The sequence below is a fragment of the Strigops habroptila genome, chromosome 3 (genome assembly GCF_004027225.2).
Source record: "Strigops habroptila isolate Jane chromosome 3, bStrHab1.2.pri, whole genome shotgun sequence".
Classification (NCBI taxonomy): domain Eukaryota; kingdom Metazoa; phylum Chordata; class Aves; order Psittaciformes; family Psittacidae; genus Strigops; species Strigops habroptila.
In genome coordinates, this window is record NC_044279.2 from 70,298,061 (window position 1) to 70,318,962 (window position 20,902).

At 39.9% G+C, this 20,902-nt stretch overlaps 1 protein-coding gene across 4 annotated transcripts in view; it reads left to right on the forward strand.

Annotated features, from left to right (window-relative positions):
• Positions 1-20,902, forward strand: part of TRIM24 (tripartite motif containing 24) — a 63,666-nt gene that overhangs the window by 6,706 nt on the left and 36,058 nt on the right. For 3 of the 4 annotated variants that reach the window (XM_030478702.1, XM_030478703.1, XM_030478705.1), the window contains exon 2: positions 20,709-20,827. In XM_030478702.1, coding sequence (XP_030334562.1) covers positions 20,709-20,827 — 119 coding nt within the window. Of the gene's footprint in view, positions 1-6,081; positions 6,547-20,708; positions 20,828-20,902 lie in introns of those variants that run through there. The other variant, XM_030478704.1, reaches the window with a different exon arrangement.

Consider the following 20,902-nt stretch of genomic DNA (forward strand, 5'->3'; position numbering starts at 1 on the left):
TGGTCTGTACAGGAAAAGCTTTGTGCTGGGGTTGTGCAAGTTTATGTTAAGATGCTGTAGGTGGAATTTCCATATTATTTAGTGGAATTTCCCGGTAACGACACCAGCTTGTGAAGCTGGTATTTTGCCCACTGTATCTAATCTAAAAACAAGTCAGGGGAAACCCAAAAAGAATATTAAGTGATTTTTAATGTGACTGTATTTCACTATGAGTGAGTGACTGTTTATGAAAAGTCTGTTATTTCTGAAATCGGAAATTTAGGCTTTTAAAATATTTTTACAATAGGATGAAATACTTTAATTACAGTAGTTTTCACTGATTTGCTAACAATAACATGCTGGTCAGGCAGGGTTCTTCAGGTGAAGATGGCCCTATAGCTTGCATTGTGGGTCTAGGCAGTTGATCAAGCTGAACTGTGAATAGTAGCAAAGTCTCGTATGGGACTTACTGTTTCTTACTTAACTTCTATCTGCTGTAACAGTTCTTTTTTGTCTGGCTAACTTAAAGATTGCAGAAAATTTTTTTTCATAGAAAAATTCCAGTGATACTGTTAAAATTTAGCTCAGCAACTAGGTAGCTGTGGACTTACTTGGTGTTTAAACTGTGTACTTGCAGCTCAAATGTGCTTTGAAGATGTTGGTGTCATAGACGAACTGACTAAATATCTGTGTATTTTTTTTTTTGTCCTAGTGGCCAGAGAGTATGTATAAAACCATAAATGTTTACCATCAAAGAAAGCATTAAATAGTTGTGTGAAGTAGCTAAGAAAATTATACCATGCTTAACAAGAAACAGTCTTGTAAAGTCGGGTATAAAACCAAAGACTGAGCTAAAGAATGTTCCTAATTACTTGATACTGTCTCTCCAGTGCTTCAAGAAAATGCTTATTTGAAGCTTTTATGTGGGAGAAAATTGTGTATTACCTTACATACATTACTAACTTATGATGGAGGACTGATGTTATACAAGATTTGTAGTTATTTTTGAAGTTTATCAGTGGGCTATGCGAAAAGGGAAGACAGTAAGCAAGACTCAGCTGTCTGAACTGCACTCATGGGTTTTGAGGGCCCTTGTTTCTAGCATGGATTTGGGTCACAGGTACATCCTCATTTCAGAAAAGAAATCTGCAACTCCAGTGCTAAATGCTCCATAAGTGGGAGTACATGGACATGAGAACTGAGCCAATTGCTTTCTGACTGTAGAAAGGTTCCTGCTTCTGATTAAGTAAGTTGCCACAGGCAACTTTCTTTTTTAAACAATGAGTTCCCCCATTGTATTCTATATATAGTAGTACTCGCTGTTGTCCGTCAAGTGAATATAGTACAATTTGAATAAAATCAGACTGTAGCTGAAACACCCTTTGAACGAAAATGCTTACCTAATTTTAAAAGTGACTTTATATTTTTCCCAGTGACCTGACACATGTTGCTGTACTGTACATAGTAAAAAAGAAACATGACTATTTTTAGGTAAATATTGACTTGGAAAACCCCATGTATTTTCTAGAATGTCTGCTTGAATTCAGAAAGCATGTAACAATGTTCACTTCAGCAGCTTCATTCATTTCATCTGATACAGAGTTGCAACATGGTTAAGGATGTGAGGAGTTGAGGTTTGTTGAACTAGTGCTATAAGCCAGCCTAACAGAAATTCATGTTATGCTCTAGGCTGCTGCTCAACTTCATATGTCAGGATACTTGTAACACTAATGCTGCTTCCCTGGCAGTTGTGCAGGGAATGAGTAGGTGAGGAGAGGTAGAGAGCTGCAGCAGTCTGCTGGGGCTGGAGAATAAGACGTTTAAAGTGGTAGCAAGGTTCTTACTTTAAATGCAAGGTACAGTGCCTTCATAAAACAGCTCAGCACCAAGAGATCTGTTATTAGAAATGAGCAGCATATAAGATTGGCCTGAACAGCAAAAGTTCAAATTGAAACATGCTTTTTTTTGTTTGTTTTCCAACCTGGACTCTGCTTTAAAATGAGTGAACTACTTGCTGAAGTGATGTAGGAGTGTAAATTACATTGCCTCCTCGTCAGTTGGTTTAAAGAGAAGTGAAAGTAACTTTGAAACCTCTTTGCTGTTTAGAAAGCTTCTGTGACTTGTAAGTATTGTTTCAACGGTTTTCAAGTAAAAATTGAAATTCATAGCATTGCCCAGTCCCAATGTGATAAATCAGGGTACTGAGCAACTGATCACTCAGGACCTGAGGTAGAGACGGTCTATTTAGTAGACAAGCTTTGCTGAATGAATATAGAGCAATGAAATGATATGTAGTGTCAAATAGCAGGACCTCAGTAATTGCTAAATGTCCTGGGAACTTTGAAATCCTCCAGCTAGCATACATCCAGGGTTAGATTTAGCTCTTCTGAGTGTTTACAAATTCTCAGTTTCCAGTATTATCTTTGCTTGCTTAAGCAGTTGGTTTTCAGCCCTCAGTATTTCTGTTCCTTACTTGCTTTTGTCTTGTTTGGGGGTCTTTGTCACCTCTTAGCAGCTATTGTTCTCACTTGTTTCAGCCTATGAACTGTTGAGTTTGCCAGCTACAGACTACTGGGCTTTCAGTAGTTCTATTTTCTCTCCCTATTGCTAGTAGTAAAAGGGCAGTACAAGGTTATAACCCACTAGCTAGCAAATCTTTAAAACCCCCGAAATAATTTAGAATACTTTGATTGTTTAGTTTAACGTTAACTTGATGTCCCTGGAGAAGCTCAACTTAAATTTTCCTCAGTCCCTTTTCTATGGAAGGAGCTCAAATGTGGTTTCAGAGCTCATGCTTTAAATCTTGCCTGAGTAAGTATTATCTCAAATATAGAAATACAGAATTCTTTCCTGGGATAAACATAGGTTAGTTTACTTCCCATAGTCTGCATGAATGTGAGTCCAGAGACGCTAGGAGCAATTCCTTCAAATACCGCGCTCCAAATTGTAAAATAGAATGGTTATTCTCTGCTTCATAGTGTTAGCCAAGAGAAAAACACATAACCACTCTAAGGAGGTTATATGTGGTGCTTTATTTCGAGGCCCCGGGAACCAGGGGTACGCACCCAAATCTGGTTCCAAAGACCATCACAACGTGCTCACAATTTATCCTATTGAGATTTCACAATCTAATGTATATTCAACAGGTTACAACATTTTCTCATGCATATGTATTTTAAAATTGCTTCATCTCCTGATTACATCATCAGTCGTTTTTACGCTTGCGCAGCCCCCTTCTGGTGGTCGTCAGGATGAAGGAAGTAGTCTTCCTCAGATGAAGTAAGACATCTTCCTCGCTATGTCCTTTTCACCTTTCAGAGTTCTGGATAAGTCCCAACGATCGTGCTTGCACCAGCACTCTTTTATCTCTCCTTGACTGGTACTGGTATGCAACTTTGCTTCTTATCTTAAAAGTTCTACTTTAAAGTAATCTGTAGAGTACTGTTTCTACCAGACCATCACCTTATAGGGATATCGCTTGAATAGTCTCATACATCTATGTCCACATCCTAGTTACCAGACTTCTCTGGCCTAGTAACAAACTTAACAAAACACAAATCAACCAAATCAATAAGTCTAACTACTCATATATATATGTATTGATTGAAACCTGATTAAACTTCTGTTAATCAAACGTTATGATTTCTAACAATAGCAGTCTGATGTTGTGAAAGAGTGTTCAGAAGAGGCTGGGATGAAATGTGAGGGCCTGTGGTCTTCCCACATCTAGCAGTGAAGGTTAAACAAGAAAAAAAACCCCAAACCCTAGACCCCTAGTAGTAGGGTCTTATTTTACATTTTTCTTAATTCATTATCTGTATCTTAAGAATCACCTGCAAGAATTGCTCTTGGCACTCAAGTATTTTTTATATAGGCTGTTGGGATTTGCACCATCAGTAAATTGTGTGCATCTTGATAGACTGAGCAGATTCAACTGTGGATGGGGAGACAGTCCTCTGTTGCCTTTTTCTTCTTGGGAAAGGCCTTATAACTGGGACCAGATACAACTTAGAAGTTTATGGTAGCTCATACGTCTTCTGGATTATTATCACTGCTGTTTAAACTCAACGGGGCCAAAGATCTATTCTCAAAATAATCATTCTAGAAGCTGCTTTGGCAAAATGAAGAAGACTTTATATATTGGCATCGCAAATGGATTGAACCAACAGTCTTCTTCCCTGCATTCCACCCTTTGTGCAAGAGCTGAATGTAGTTTGGATTCTTTAAGAAGCTAAATGCTAATCCTTTTAAAGTCCATTTAACAACAGTATTATTGTATTGTGTTCTAATCTGATTGTGTTTATTGTGTGTGGTTTTTTCTTTTCTTCCCTGCTCCCAGTTCCGTTGGAATGAGATCAGATTTAATAAGGTTTTCTTCGGCTGCCTTTTAACTGATTTAAATTATTGAGAATATAGTGTAGGTGCTATGAGCTGCAGGATGTCTGACTTCAAACCATTGCCAGAACAGCTGCTGTTCTGCCTTAAAGCTTTGCTCATTTTTTCTTTTTCCTTTATCATTATGCCAGCCAAGTATGTTAAGAGCCACAATGCCATGGTTGAACCCTTGTGAATATTCCTTAAAAATAAACTTAGAAGTATAATCCTAGTTCATTCCCAAACTGGTATTGGAGGCAAAGTGTAATGCTTCTAGAACTTTATTATCTAAAGTACTACATGATCAATCCTTTCAGGCAGTATGGCATAACAAGGTAAAAATAGATCAAGTGAATCTAAAGGACAGGTAAATGACACTTATGAAGACCAGTTTTGGTAGAAGATTCATTCTCAGTACAGAGCGTGTCATGCTGGGAAAGCACTTTTGAAGGAGCTCTTTGGTTTTGGAAAGATGGGGGAAACCTAGGAAGATTACATATCTTCAGTGGATATTCACATCGGCCAACAGGGTCTAGCTCATGGTTTACTTATCTACTGCAGATTACAGCAAAAGCAATCAGGAGATATGAAGTGGAAACACAAGTAGTATTAGTGCTGCTTCTGTAACCTGCTGTTTTCTGAGAGCTGTAGAGCAGCTGTTTGAAATCACTGTTGTTCTTACTTGATCAATCAGTGCAACTCTTCAACCCAGAAGGAATACATTTGGTAGTTAACATTCAGTAATTTTCTTATTTCAATTCATTAATGCAATGTCAGAGTAGAAGGAACAACACTACTGCTTAATTAATGCTGGTTTTTGGAGGCTGTATAGTCTGTGTGGATCTCAATGCATATACTGGTCCAGCTTTGTGTTTTAAGGTTATGTGGGAACTAGAAAAAGCTGGTTACTTTGCTTTTTGAACACTAACAGCTGTCATGTCTGATACTGGGCATATATAAGAGGAATGTACAGTGAGTCGGCTTTTTATTCCTGCACATCTCAACCCTAAAGTGCAATGCTTGCAGGTAACTTGGAGGACATTCTGCTCTCTAATTACTGGTTTTAGAATATTAGAGGGATTCTTGCAATCAAACTGGATGCCCAGTAGTGGATACGAGTATTAACGTAGTTGCTAGAAAGAAGCAGATGTTTTTAAGGCACAGTTCGTCTGACCAAGTGTCGACATCTGCTTTTAGGATGAGGCACCTTATGACCTAACTATATTGTTTGGGGCTGCATTGACTATGAAGGGAACTTGATGCAAATCAACACTGAGTTGAATTCCATCAAAGGTATTAAAATTAGGCAACACTACAAAGAAACTTCATCCCCCTTTCAAGTGCAAAGTTTAATTTTATGGAATCACTTGGCATCATGAGCAGATATAAAAATGTCATTATCCCACTCCACTCAGTGCTTGTCACACCACACCTGGAATACTGTCTCCAGTTTTGGTCCCCGCTATACAAAAAAGATGCGGACAGGCTGGAGAGGGTACAAAGAAAGGCCATAAAGATGATCAGAGGACTAGGAAACCTGCTGTATGAGGAAAGGCTGAGAGAGCTGGGTTTGTTCAGCCTGGAGAAAAGAAGGCTTGGAGGAGACCTTATCACCATGTTCCAGTATTTAAGGTGTGGCTAAAAAGAAGATGAAGACTCCCTTTTTACAAGGTGTCGCATGGAAAAGACGAGAGGTAATGGGTACAAGTTACCACTGAGGAGATTCCAGCTGTACACAAGGAAAATTTTTCATGATGAGAACAATCAGCCACTGGAATATTCTCTCCAGGGAAGTAATAGACTCCCCAGTGTTGGATGCTTTTAAAGATCTGGTTGGACAGGGTGCTGGGACATCTAGTCTAGGTCATCTGCCTAGCAAGGTCGGACCAGATGATCCTTGAGGTCTCTTCCAACCTTTATTCTGTGAATAAATCAGTATTATTTCTGTGCTGCCATTTAGAGTTACTTTTTCATCCATATAGCAGAATACAGATGGATGCAGCAAACACTGCAGTTAAGAAGTTGATGGCTCTGAATATTGGCGCTTAAGTGATTTTAACCAAGTTTTCCTTTGGAGCTACAAACCGCAGTTTGTTTGGGTACTATGCAAGAGATCTTCTGTGTACCTCAGTTGTGTTTACCACCAGGAATTTGACATCACATTATCAAAGATATGTGGAATAGAGTAGATGGGTAAGTTGAGATTCATCTGTCCAAACTGGAGTATCTTCTGCCATTTTTGAGTTTCTGGGATGACTGTGATATTCAAAAAAGGGTTGGCAGATGTACTGCACAATCCAAGGAAACTTATTTCCTTCTGGAACACTAGCTTAAAGTGGGGCAGGATATTCTCCTTAAATTAGGTATGTCTGTTTAGGTACCTGAATTGCTTCCCTGAGGCTAGTAGCTTGAAAAATGAGGGCCAAGAGACTAGTTTCCCAAATCCTAATAGGTAATTTCCAGTTACTGGGTGGTGATTATATTGAGAATGGAAGGAGACTTATGAAACAACAGGTTGCAAGGGTGGATCTGAGCACTTAAAGAGAGGGAGAAACATGAGCCAGTCAAAGGCCTTGCATTGCATTAGCATTCCTGTTTTGGATATTTCTCTTGAAATACTCTGAGTAAAGACTGTTACCTAATGTTGTTCCCACTACTGCTTCCAACTTAATTCCCTTAATGTGGTCCAGATTCTTAGATGTTATTTTTTTTTTAAGGCTTTTTTTTACCTTCACATCTGATCAGTGTTGATAGGAATATTATCTGGGGCTAAATGGATTAAGTGGGTGAAACAGCGAAGAGTGTCATGTGTTGGAGTATAGTTTTAATCTTTCCAACAAAGGGTTAAAAGGAACCAGCTCCTTCAGTGTCTTCCAGAAAGGCTTGGTTCTTTGGCTTGTGACTCGTTCCAACTGCCCAAATGTGTTAATCTGCTTATGTACTTTTTCTCTAACTATAATTTCTGGTAATAAAAGTGTTGTACTGTAACTACTAAACTGTCAGCTGGTAGTAGTTGAGAATTCGAAAAGATGAAGACCAGAGCATGAAATTTCTTGCTACAAAGAAATGAGTACTAGCTGTGTAGTTCTTTTAAGGCGGGTCCATCTCCTTACTAGAGATTCTGGCAACAGAAATTTTTTACCCTGGTGATCTTTTACAAATAGTAATAACAACATTCTAACATGCTGCTATTCAAGGAGAAAGGTATTAATTTTCTTATTGCAGAAGCACATGGATACAATGGACTTGAGCACTGTTGGCAGGATCCTAGAGTGTCTGCAAAATCGTATTTCAGTAGAATGTATGAATCTAGACAGCAATAAACCCACTTTCAAAATGACTTGAAAAATTAAATACTTGGCTGCTCAGAGAAAACGATGTGAGCATAGAACTGAATCTTAAAAATCCTTGCATCTTGTATGCTTGAATTCATTACATATAAGGTGGAAATATGTGACAGTTTCAGGACTTGAAAGAGTGTATTTTAATTTTGATGAAAGAAGTGCTCATCTCAGGCAGCAGTGACAATTGGCGTAATTGTTGGCAGCTTCTGCATCGCATTGTTGTTTAAGCATGTTCATTGCAAGGCAGTGAAGTTTTTTATTCATCATTTTGTATTTAAATATTGTCTATCTCACAACAGCAGTGTTTTCCTTTGTTACCATTATGACACTTCTTATAATTGCGTTGTCGAAGAAAATGCGTTGGACAGCTTTGGCTGTGAACATAAACTCTCCCTTCAGCATTTCTTAAGGTATTCAGAAGTGGCTGGAGAGTCAGCCCTTTCAAAAATCACAATTTACAAAGTGCAATACATGATATTTGAAATGTTTGAAGATTGGGTATGTATAGCAAAAACAATGAACCATTTCACAGAGCAGCTGAAATATTTTAATTCAGCTCTGCAGTGCTTTCCAAGAAAGTCAATGCACTGCAGCGTAAAAACTGGCCTGTAACACTCTTCCAGAGGGGGAATTATAGCTAGTAGTCTTTGTCTGCTTTTTACCTGTTTACGTTTTAAAGGGTGGTAAATAAAAGCATGCTGATTTTAATAACCTTAACCACTAGATTGGTGGTTGCTTTGAGTGTTTGTATTTTGGCAGTAGGTGCCAGTTTCCCCTCGAGATGAGCTTGCTTATTGGTTTAACCTTTCTCCCCTCCACTAGCAACAGCAGGCTGTCAGAACTAGATAGGAGCAGTTTTTTCCGGAGCAAACTGGTTGGAAGTAGTTGCCAATTTTGCAGCACCAGCATTGGCTTAATGAGAAGCAGTAATTATTTTTAAAAATGATTTAGACGTTATTGCACATGATACCGTCTCTTGAATTAAGTTTTCTAAGTGTTTGTTTTTAACAGAAAAACATGACCTGTGTAAATATAACCAGTTTACCCTCAACCCCATGCATTTTAATGAAAAACCTTGTGAGTATTTACGGTGTTTATATACACAGCGAGAGGAGAAACGATTCTGCAGGTCACAATGGAAATGCCCTAATTTTCTGTGTGGTGATTCAAAGAAATCACTCCACAATACGCACTGTAAAGTAAAGCACAATCCTTTATTGGCACCGGGAGCACGTAGGGGTTCAAACCTCCATACACGTGTCCAAAGAACAGTAAATCTCAGGAGGTTTTATGCCTACTTTTCATCTTGATATAATTTTATCTAAAGCATACATTCATACAATTCGGTAAGTTACATAACTTGTGGTTTTCTTATCCTATTGTGCACTTGGGTTAGGGCTACAATGATAGTCTGTGGGTTAGTATTAATCAGGATTCTTACAGCTGTTTACCTTTTAGCTGAGTATTATTGATTAACTGCTAATACATGCGAGCTATGTGCTTGGTTTGTCGTTCAAATTGTTATCATATTTTGCCATTAGGGATGTCCCTGCTTATAAGCAACTTACAGAAGCAGATGCAAGGCTGCCTACGTACCAGAGTTCTAACTTATTGTATATCATGCCCTACCAGGAGGGCAGGTCCTTACTTGCAGTCATGTTTTGAAGTGCTGAGTCATACTCATGATAAATAGCAAGGTTATGTCAACTAAGGCCTAATGGCTTGGTCTCAGTAGGTATGCTAAAAATCTTACAGCTGGCGCTGTCTTCAGTCTCCAACATACCTTCTGTTAATGTTAACTGGCCTGTCCGTTTTTAAAAGACTTTAACTACATGCATGACTTGCTGTATTAGTATTTTCTATTCTGAAATCTTTATAGTTAACATTTCAAACAAGACTTCTGTATAACTGAGGAAAATTGCCTTACAGAAGCCTAATTAATTTATTCTGTATATGACTATGTCTTTTTAGGTAAAACTAGTTACCAGTTGTTTCCAAGCACTCTGTTAAAGAGAGAGCTCTCTTTCATAAAACTAGTGGGGTTTTGACTGATCTGTACTGAAGAAAGGGAACCCTTAAGCCCTCCTTTTTTAGTAAAGTACTTTGCATCTACAAACAAAAATACCGTTTTGGATCTACAAGTGATTATCCAGTGGCTTTATTAAATCTTCTCTGAAACCTGTTCGCTACAGTGAAGACACAAATGAGATGAAACTGGGGCACAGACCAGAGCAGTCTCATCCTATTGTCTCAGGATGCTTCAGTAGTCTGGAATGTACTCCCAGGAAATTGAGAACTGAGTTGGAAATAATAGCCTGTGCTGTGAATCCCTTCTGCTGAATGGCTTGAGATGGCATTGCTGTGGATGCAGCTTGTAAATTGTGAAGAAGAGTGAGAATGTGCTGTGGTTTCTCCTACATGTCTAAAATGCAGGCTAGCATTGCTTGAAGAGGCATATGCACTGTGAGCCTGTAGCCAGTGAGAACTGTTACTGTGGAAACTAACTTTTCTTTCCTGACACAGCACCATTACTCCCTAATCCAGTTTATTGCATGGCAGCATGGATCTGTTGGCACGGTATAGAAATGAATGGGCAGAGGATCCTGCATTGTTACTTTTATTAGCAGTCTGGTGTCCCGGCCTGGTTCAAGCAAAGTCTGAATGTAAGGTTCCACAGCTGCTTGATTTTTATGTGAACGGATGCTACTGCTAAAAAGGCTGGAGGTCTTCCCCCTCTACTCTTCTTACTCAAAAGCCATGTGCTCTTGATCTAGCTCTCTATACAGCTGCATAAACAACTATCCTGGCACAAAGGAGTAGATGAAAATGTGGGATCTTATCACTTAACATCTTCACAATAATAATGACGGAGGCTGTGGAACTCCTCCTAAGCTAAATAGTACGTTTTCACCTACCCACTGGAGCACTCTGGAAATGCTTGCTCCATTAAAAAAAATTAAAAATCTTACAGGATTATTTTGACACAAACGCTAACATTTGAGAACTTCATTCTTCCGAGAAAAAGCAAACAGGTAAGTATGCTTTTAAAATCTTGGTTCTTGCAGTAATTTCATGTTAGACACTAGCAGTTACAAACTGACACATTCAAAATACCTACGCTTAAAGCTTGGTGGACTGCCTGCCTAGAATTAGGTTCTCCTGCAGCTTGCATCCTTGTGCAGAGACAGGAGGAGAAACAGTTTCAAGCCTTACTTCGTTCTTGATAGACAAAGGATTTCTTCGTTTTATATGTTTGAATGAAGGTACTTATATAATTATTGGTTATTAAAAGAGAGAAAATTATGCAATTCCTGTTAGGATTCTTAGATTTGAAATTGTAACCCCATTTAAAATGGGACTTTTCTCAGTGAAAGGCATTTTAAAGTGTGTTATCTTATCCCTTGCAGTGTTGACCTTTTGAAGATTCAGTAGGTGCTAAGACTGTAGAGGAACTGTACCTATCTTTAGCAATACATGGGGGATTTTTTGCGGTCTCCACTTCTCAGATGTTTTTCCTTTTTTGATTTATATCCATTAAGCCTTGCAGTGCTTCAAACCCAAACACAATGAAATTTTCAGTTATTTTACAGATGAATCTTGTGAGCTGTTCTTGATTCTCTTTTCCTCTGCAGTTGCCCCATTGTAGTGGGCACTACAGGACTGGAAGCAGTGGATTGCATTTGACGTGAATAATACTGATGATAGTTAGAACCAGAAAACAGCATTCTTGTTACCACTAGAGAAAATGAGATTCTGAAGGAATGAATATTCTAAATTGGAAGGAAGGATGGCAAATCAGTTGGCAACTGAATCTTGACAAAAGGTTGAGAGGGAAATGGTTTGAAATGAACAGGCAATTGAGGAAGGGTAAGTCCAGTCAAAAATGGAACAGCTGACTGAAAGTCCCTGGTTAACTACTCCTGTAGCTGCTCTGCTGTGCTGGAGTCACCACTGGATCCTCTCTGGTGTTTGTTTCCTTTAAACTGCAGGATGTAGATGATGTTAGGTGATGCTACTTTAGGCAATTTTAAGAAAATGTAAGGTCACCCTTCCTCAATTCCATGTTCCCCCACACTCTAAGGAAAAACAGGAAAGGTAGTTGATCTCAACTTGTTTCCTTTTGTAAGTTGTACTAGATCTGGTTTTCTGAGATATTCACTGTATCTCAAGAGTGTAGAGCAACATCAGGCATTCTGAAAGGAAATGGCATTAAAAATATCAAGTGTCAACTCTTATTTTTGGCAATTTTCCATCATAGCAAGTCATCTTTCAGAGAACCTTCAGGAAAGAAAATTACTTTGTTCACTAAAAAATAACTTGGTCTTGGAAGCCTCCTAACTGTATTGTTCAATTCACACACAAATATCTCGGAGCTCTTTCAAGTTGATTAGGTCAAGAATTATTTGGGCATTGGAACACTAATGTGGAATTAGAGGTCCTCCTTACCCCTAATTTAATCAGGATAAACAGCAGAGCCTCAGCATCCAGGAATGTGCTTAACCTGATCAATGTTAGCCAGAATGCTAACCTGAATCTGATGCTGTTTCTAGTGCTGCTGCATTATAATTGCTCTGACAATGTTTAAATAAAGATACTGGGTTTTTTTCTTTTGTGAAAATACTAGGTTTGGGCTTACTTGGTAATGTACTTGAAGAATATATACTTGGTATAGTAAATATAATTGCAGAAATAGTTTCGGGGATTAGTAAAATTTTGTTATATTATTCCATAGGGTGTGAGTTTGTGTTCTGTGCTGCAGCTTTCCAGTTTTTTTTTTTTTTTCTCTTTTGCCTTTATTCCTTTTGCAAAACTATGGGTATTTGGGGGCAGTTGGGAAACGAACAAGAAAAGTTTGGGGATTTTTTTTTTTTTTTTTTTTTTCTCTTTAAAGCAATAATACAGTTCTTATTCTGATGACATAGTATGCTTCTCCTATAGTTTCACTAGAGGATGAATGATTATCCTCATCAATTTATATAAGAAATCATCTAAATGGCTTTTAATTTCCTGCTACTCGGAATTTGAATCTTCTTGAGCAGACCATAGTAGAATAGCCAGGTTTCCCAGCCTTGAAAGTGCTGAAGTAAATGGTGGAACAATTCAGAAAGCAGGTGTCTTGAAAGAAGTGGAAGGAAGTGCTGGCAATAAGGTTAAGCATGTTTAGAAAGCAATTGTATGATGCTTCCAAACCTAAACACTTTACAAAAACAAAAATGGATTCCTTGTTACACTAGGAAAGTGACTTGCAGAGGGACTCAGTGAAAGAAATCTTAACTAATTCAAAGGTTAATTTAGGAATTGCATTCTATGCATGCTTAAGGAACAGTTAAAAATGTAATTAAATGTTTATTAGGAAAAATGATGTACCAATGAGCATTAAAAGCAAATACATATATGGAATGCAGTAAGAAAATGCTGGATGCTGGGGCTTTATTAAAGTTGACTTTGTATTGCATTCCTTCTTCCTGTATGTTATTGTAACCCTTTAATGAAAGATGAGCAGAAATGTCTTTGGAAAATGCCGTTGTTCAAAAAAAGTTAGTTAATGGCTTGCTACAGCACCTATTGGCTTGTTAGCAAAAAGCTCATGTGTGCTCCTATGTTTGCTTCAGCCATCTGTCTTAGTGCTATTTGTTGGTTATGACTTTAAACCAACTCTACTTTTTATGCATCAAACGAAGTCAAATTTCTCTATCAGGTCTTCATAGTAGGCTGGGGAGTGCAGTAATGCTTAGTGTGCAGTGTTGTGTTTCGTTACTACCACAGTATCTAGGGGAGGGATACTTGTCCATGGTCTTGACTTAAGCCTTTGTACTGGAAAACTGGATGAGGAGAAAAGGGTTTCAAACCATGTCTGTGATTCCTTTATCAAATCGTCACTGCAAATACAAAATACATTATCAGCAATAGGATTTGAGTTAGTAGGAATAAAGCTATTTAAACTATCAAGTCATTAATATGTTTATTGTACAGCATTTCCATTTTTATTAAATAGATTTGGATGGTGAGAAGTGAAAACAAAAATAAAATATAAAAAACCTACCACCTTCCCCCTCACACCTCTTTTCAACTTCACTCTCATTCCTAACTTTACCTCCTCACATGGTGGAGTGGGGATGGGAAATGGGGATTGTGGTCAGTTCATTACAATTCTTTGCCACTCCATCCTCCACCCACTTGTTCCTGTCTCCAGTGTGGGGTCTCTTCCGTGGGATACCATCCTTCAAGACCTGCTCCAGTGTGGGTCCTCTCCATGTGGTACAGTCCTTCAGGAGCAGGCTGCTCCAGTATGGATCCACTGTAGGCCACAAGACCTGCTCCAGTGTGGGTCCTCTCCATGGGGTACAGTCCTTCAGGAGCAGGCTGCTCCAGTATGGATCCACTGTAGGCCACAATTCCTGCCAGAAAACCTGCTCTGACAGGAGCTTTCCACAGACTGCAGTTTCCTTCAGGGCATATCCACCTCCTGCAGCCTGAGGTCCTCCACAGAGGAGACAGCCTGCGTCACCATGCTCTTCTCAACGGGCTGCAGGGGAACCTCTGTTCTGGCACCTGAAGCACCTCCTCCCCACCTTCTGCACTGGCCTGCCTGTCTGCAGGGCTGTTTCTCTCACAGTTTTCTTACTCTCCCAGTGCTGTTGCAGAGCATTTTTTCACCCATTATAGTGTCATAGAATAGTTACGGTTGGAAAGGACCTTAAGATCATCTAATTCCAATCTCCCTGCCATGGGCAGGGCCATCTCGCATTAAACCGTGTTGCCTAAGGCTCTGTCCAACCTGGCCTTGAACACCACCAGGGATGGAGCATTCACAACTTGGGCAATGCATTCCAGTGCCTCACCACCCTCACTGTAAAGAACTTCTTCCTTATATCTAACCTAAACTTCCCCTGTTGAAGTTTGAAGCCATTACCCCTTGTCCTATCACTACAGCCCCTAACAAAGAGTCCTTCTCTAGCTCCCTTGTAGGCCCCCTTCGGATACTGGAAGGCTGCTATGAGGTCTCCATGCAGCCTTCTCTTCTCCAGGTTGAACAGCCCCAACTTTTTCAGCCTGTCTTCATATGGGAGGTGCTCCAGCCCCCATATCATCCTCGTGGCCCTCCTCTGGACTTGCTCCAACGGCTCCATGTCCTTCTTACGGTGAGGGCACCGGAACTGTAAACAATACTACAAGTGAGGTCTCACAAGATCAGAGTACAGGAGCAGAATCACCTCCTTTGACCTGCTGGTCATGCTTCTTTTGATGCAGCCCAGGATATGGTTGGTTTCTGAGCTGCGAGTGCACACTGAAGCTGGCTCATGTTCAGTTTCTCGTCAACCAACACCCCCAAGTCCTTCTCCACCCAACCCGTAGCTGTGCCTAGAATTGCCTTGATGAAGGTGTAGGACCTTGCACTTGGCTTGGTTGAACTTCATAAGGTTGGCATTGGCCACCTCACAAGCGTGTCAAGGTCCCTCTGGATGACATCCCTTCCCTCCAGCGTATCAACCGAACCACACAGCTTGGTGTCATCCGCAAACTTGCTGAGGGTGCATCAATCCCACTGTCCATTGTCGCCGACAAAGATGTTGAATGAGATTGGTCCCAACACCAATCCCTGAGGGACACCACTTGTTACTGGTTTCCAGCTGGACATTGAGCTGTTGACCACAACTCTTTGCGTGCAGCCATCCAGCCAATTCTTTATCCACTGAGTAGTCCATCCATCAAATTGATGTCTCTCCAATTTAGAGACAAGGATGTCATGCGGGACAGTGTCGGACGCTTTGCGCAGGTCCAGGTAGATGACATCAACTGCTCTGCCACTGTCCATCAGTTCCATAGCCCCATCATAGAAGGCCACCAAATTGGTCAGACAGGATTTCCCCTTAGTGAAGCCATGTTGGCTGTCACCAACCCCCTCATTGTTTTTCATGTGCCTTAGCATGGTTTCCAGGAGAAACTGTTCCAAGATTTTGCCAGGCACAGAGGTGAGACTGACTGGCCTGTAGTTCCCTGGGTCTTCCATTTTTGCCTTCTTGAAAATGGGGGTTATATTACCCTTTTTCCAGTCGTCGGGAACTTCATCTGACTGCCGTAATTTTTCAAATATGATGGACAGTGGTTTAGCAACTTCATTCACCAGCTCCTTCAGGACCCGTGGATGGATTTCATCAGGTCCCATGGACTTGTGCACGTTCAGGTTCTTAAGATAGTCTCGAACCTGATCCTCTCCTACAGTGGGCCTAAGGTCTTCATTCTCACAGTCCCTGCATCTGCCTTCCAAGACTTGGGTGGTGTGGTCAGAGCATTTGCCAGCGAAGACTGAGGCAAAGAAGTCATTAAGAACCTCAGCCTTCTCCAAATCCAGGGCAGCCAGTTCTCCTGATAGCTTCCAGAGAGGGCCCACGTTGTCCCTAGTCTGTTATTTGCTACATATCTATAGAAGCCTTTCGTGTTATCTTTCATATCCCTTGCCAGATTTAATTCTAACTGGGCCTTAGCTTTCCTCACCTGGTCTCTAGCTTCCTGGACAATTCTTCCCAGGACACCTGTTCTCGCTTCCACCTTTAATAAGCTTCTGTTTTCCCTCTAAGTTTCCTCAGCAGCTCCTTGTCCATCCATGGATGCAAGAGGAAGTTGTCTTCCACACAATCGAGGAACCTCCTGGATTGCTTGTGCCGGGCCGTACCGTCCCACCAACAGATGTCAGGATGGTTGAAGTCCCCCATGAGGACAAGGGCCTGTGAGTGTGAGGCTGCTCCTATCTGTCTGTAGAGCACTTCATCCACAGAGTCCTCCTGATCAGGCGGCCTGTAACAGATCCCCACCATAATGTCCCCATCACTGTTCTCCCTTCGGCCCTGACCCACGAACTCTCTGTTGACTCATCACCCGTCCCCAGACAGAGTTCCATACTCTCTAGCCTATCACTGACATAAATAGCAACTCCTCCTCTCCGTCTGCCGGGCCTGTCTTTTCTAAAGAGCCTGTAACCTTCCATTCCAGCATTCCAGTCATAGGAGCCATCCCACCATGTTTCTGTGATACCAATGATATCGTATCCCTGTGGCCATGCACACATTTCTAATTCCTCATTTATTCCCCATACTACGGGCGTTTGTATAGAGGCATCTGAACCGAGCTCCAAGTGAAGCCAACTCATTGGCTGGAGCAGCTGAAATAGCTCTGCAAAATAGCTGTTTCTTAAACACCTACACAGAGGTGCCACCACCATTGCTGATGGATTCAGCTTTGGCCAGTGGTGGGTCCATCTCAGAGCTGGCTGGAATTGGCTCTATCTGACATGGGCTGCCCCAGTGTCTTCTCCCAGAGGACACCCCTGCAGCTCCCTCTTGCCCCCATTGCCAAAACGTGGACATATAAACCCAATGCGCCATGTTGCTCGGCCAAACCTTATTCTAAAAGAGGAGTCTGCACATGAAAAAAATCTAAATGTTATGTGTCATCCTCAGAAACTGAACAAATCCAGTAACTTCCCCATTCCTAATATTTCTTGTTTATAAGTCTCTGCAGCTTGGTGTTTACAGGTGTGAGCTCTTAGGGTTATGCTGATGCATTTTCTGCTGTAAGCAAATGCCATCAGATCTGTGATAGTTGACAACTGTACTTTTTGTATTGGATGAATGGCTGAAAACTTTGCTCGGCCTATGTGTAGTTTTATCACCTTATACAAAAAGCTGCAATCTGTAACTATTATTGCAAAGTAAGAATTGAAAATTACCATTTCCAAAAAAAGCTTTAGTACTTGATTATGACAGATAATGCTGACAAAGTCAGTAGAAATGCCGATGTTGAAACAGAGATATGTTTGTCTGAGTTTTGATAAGTTAGAACATGTGTCTTTCCTTGAACATAATCAGTGTTCCTTTTTTACCTTTAAATATATTTTTTCATATTTACCCAAGTTTTCCACTTAATTCCAAAATAGTCATTGTCTTTCATCTTCTGTTTTCTAAGTTCTGAATTCAGGGTTCATTGTAAACCATAGTTTTCTTTCCCAGTAACTTAGCGTCTCTCTTAGTTACGTGGGTTCTGGTGAGCTGCCAGCTCCTCACCATGTTCTGCGGGACTGTGGCAATCACATGGTGCACTTCATTGTACTATTTGTTACTGATAAGGAGCATGAATAGAAATTCTGGTGTCTCTAGGTGGCTAGATTGAAGTTCTGAAATGAACCTGCATGAATTCGTTAAACACTGTTGTTTGCCACGACCCTTTGTGTTTCAAAAGCAGCATGCATGAAAACACATGTACAGAGCACCCTGCTTGCACCTTCCATTTCCCATGTGGTGAGTGGAGAGAAAAAGACCACACATGGTTTATATTCTTCAGTACGTTACTGAAAAAGCCTTGGGTATATTAGAAACAGTAGATAAGGACCGGAAAGAAATACTGCCTGACAAATTTGCATTTTACATTTTGTGCCAAAAAGGCCTTTGCTGCCAGCGGTGCGCCTAACAATGTAAGCTGGCTCTAACACACTGAGAACATGATACTAGGTGTTTTTACTTAAATCCAAGGTGCTGAGGTTGACTAAACCGGGTTTAAAACTGATTTGTGAGGCAGTCATCAATCCAGGATTAGAACAAAAGCAGATTTACCCACACACAGTTGCAGAATAAAACCTTGACTTAAAGATAGACAGCATAAGGAATTCTAGAAAAAGTTTCAAGAGGATTTTGAGAGGTTAGGGCAGTTTTGCTTTTCTCCTTCTCCCATCTCAGTCTAGAATTTGTGTCATCTATTGAACCCGTAGTTGGCAGTATTCTATTGGTGAACATGCAAATTAAACATTTGATCTACATTAGCACTTTTCCTAACTTGTCCCCTGCCCATTCCTTCCCCACCATGTTTTCAATTCAAGCTGATTTATAAACAGTGGTTAAAACATGACATCAGCTTAATACAACTGATCTGTTTCAGTGGTTCCATGTTTAGTCTTCAGTGTCAGTCTTGACCTCTTCCCATCCTCATGCTGCTTCTCATGTTGCTTCAGTGTAAGCAGCAGTGCATTTGGTCAGTGAAGCAGATCGGGTGCTGAAGGTGACACTTGGGAGAGCTAGAGAAATACATCCGTGTTTGAATCAGTTTGCCAGTCTCATTCTCTGTCTATACCTGGCTCCCAAACACATGCAAAGACTGACTCAGTTACTTATGCTGGCCCAGAGCACTGTGCTTTGTCAGGGTCAGGAATAAGCAATGGGGAAACAGGGTGATTTGTAATTGGCACTATTGAAAAATGTAGAAAATTGTCTTTTTCAGCAAGCACGTAGCTTGAATATTAGGAGATTTGTTCACTCTTGACTGTGGTCAATGGATTTGCTTAATAAAAGGAGGAATACAGTCCTTGGAGTTCTACTAACTAAATGGTATACCAGAATTGGACTTCTTCATTATCCTTCATGATGATGGTATAAAAAAATCTTACAAGAGTTTTAACCAAAATACAGACTTTATGTATCAAAGAAAGCTGCACAAATATGTATTGAAATGCAGACTTGCAAAGTGGCAATTATAATAAAACCAGGCTTAACATCATAGCCTTTCAGATAGAAGTAAAATGCCTTGCACACAAGTGGGAAAACTGCCAGCTAAATTTCCAGATCAAAGACCTGATTTAGTAAAACTGGTGGACTTCTATTAGAGAACTGCTTTATAGTGGGTTGGCCAGTTAAATCTCTAGCATGTGTTGGAAGAATGTAATGAAAAAGTTACCTAAATCTTGTATGATGCACTTACAGTAAGGAATTAAGTTCTGCAGAAAACAAAATATTTGAGTAGTTTCTGTACTTCTACATTTTATTGTGAAAGTAAAACACGAACTGAATTAAGCCCATTCTGGTGTAGTTAGATATGCAAGTGATGAATTATACACTAGTGTTAAATTCCTCAAGTTAAACGGTGCTTCTGATTTTCTTTAAGGCCCTAAAATTGTTTCTCCTCTCAAATAGCAGCTGTAAGTCTAGAATCAATCTCTGGACTCACGTGACTATTCTACTGTTGGCTTTGCATGATGACTTCCACATCTTAAGTGATTATTTTAACCTAACTTAGTTTCAATTAGTTTCTTTTTTTGGCCTTAATGACTGTGATAATTTTCTTAAAGCAAGATGTTAATGCATAGAGATTTTCCTCGGATGATTAACAAGCCTCCATGCTAATAAGACATTCTATTTTCTGCAGCTAGGAAAAGTGTCTACTTTAAAATGTTTGTATAGATCTTTTCCATTTCAGTCTGTTCTACTCATTGTTAAACCCCAAGTTTTGAACTTGACTTTGTCCTTTTTATTCTCTTGAGAAAACTATTCATTGTTTAACCCTTTGCGTTACTGGTTCTCAGCTCTTTCTTCAACCCAGAGTCTAATGTTATTGTCTTAGAATTGTTCCCCAGTGTGTCTTGCAGAGGAGAGGAGGGAGGGGATCATGTTTGCTTATTCTTATGTCTTTCTTGCTTGTTTTCCCTTGCTTCGTGGGAAGGTAATCGCAATATTAATACAGATCTCTTCTTCCTCTATAGAACTTGCCTCATTTATCATGAAATTGAAATGATACTGAAAATGAAATTTATTACATTTCAGTTTCTCATATTATGTAGTTGGAAGTCAGTCATTTCACACTGCTGGTGTGTATGTAGTAGCGTTACTAATACTCCACACTAATAAATGTTTACTTTAATCAGTTCTATAAGAAATTGTCAATGGGAATAGTTTCCCTTTAGAGAAAAGGAATTAATCTTCTATAAGATTATGGCAAGTACTTTATAGGGCAGAAACAAAAAGGTGCTTGACCTTGGTTGAAAGAACACATCATGAAGGAATAACATATAAAGGTTACTTCAGCAATAAATGTGAATTAGCTGCGTTTACTCACATCTTATTGACAAGAAGGTATTAAAACATCCTTTTAAAGATTTATCCTTACAAGCCATCTTTGAAGTTGTTTGATATATCTTAAGTTGTCTTAAGTTGCACAAGCATAATCAGATTTATTTTTTTTTTTCCCCAGTTGGTGTTATCCGCTGTCCAATCTGTGGTCAGGAATGTGCAGAGAGACACATTATAGATAACTTTTTTGTGAAGGATACCACAGAGGTTCCCAGTAGTACAGTAGAGAAATCAAATCAGGTAAGTACATTAACGTGTAATCAAATTAACACCTTTTGGATGTGTACGAGTAGCCTTGGCTGCTTGCTGTGTGGC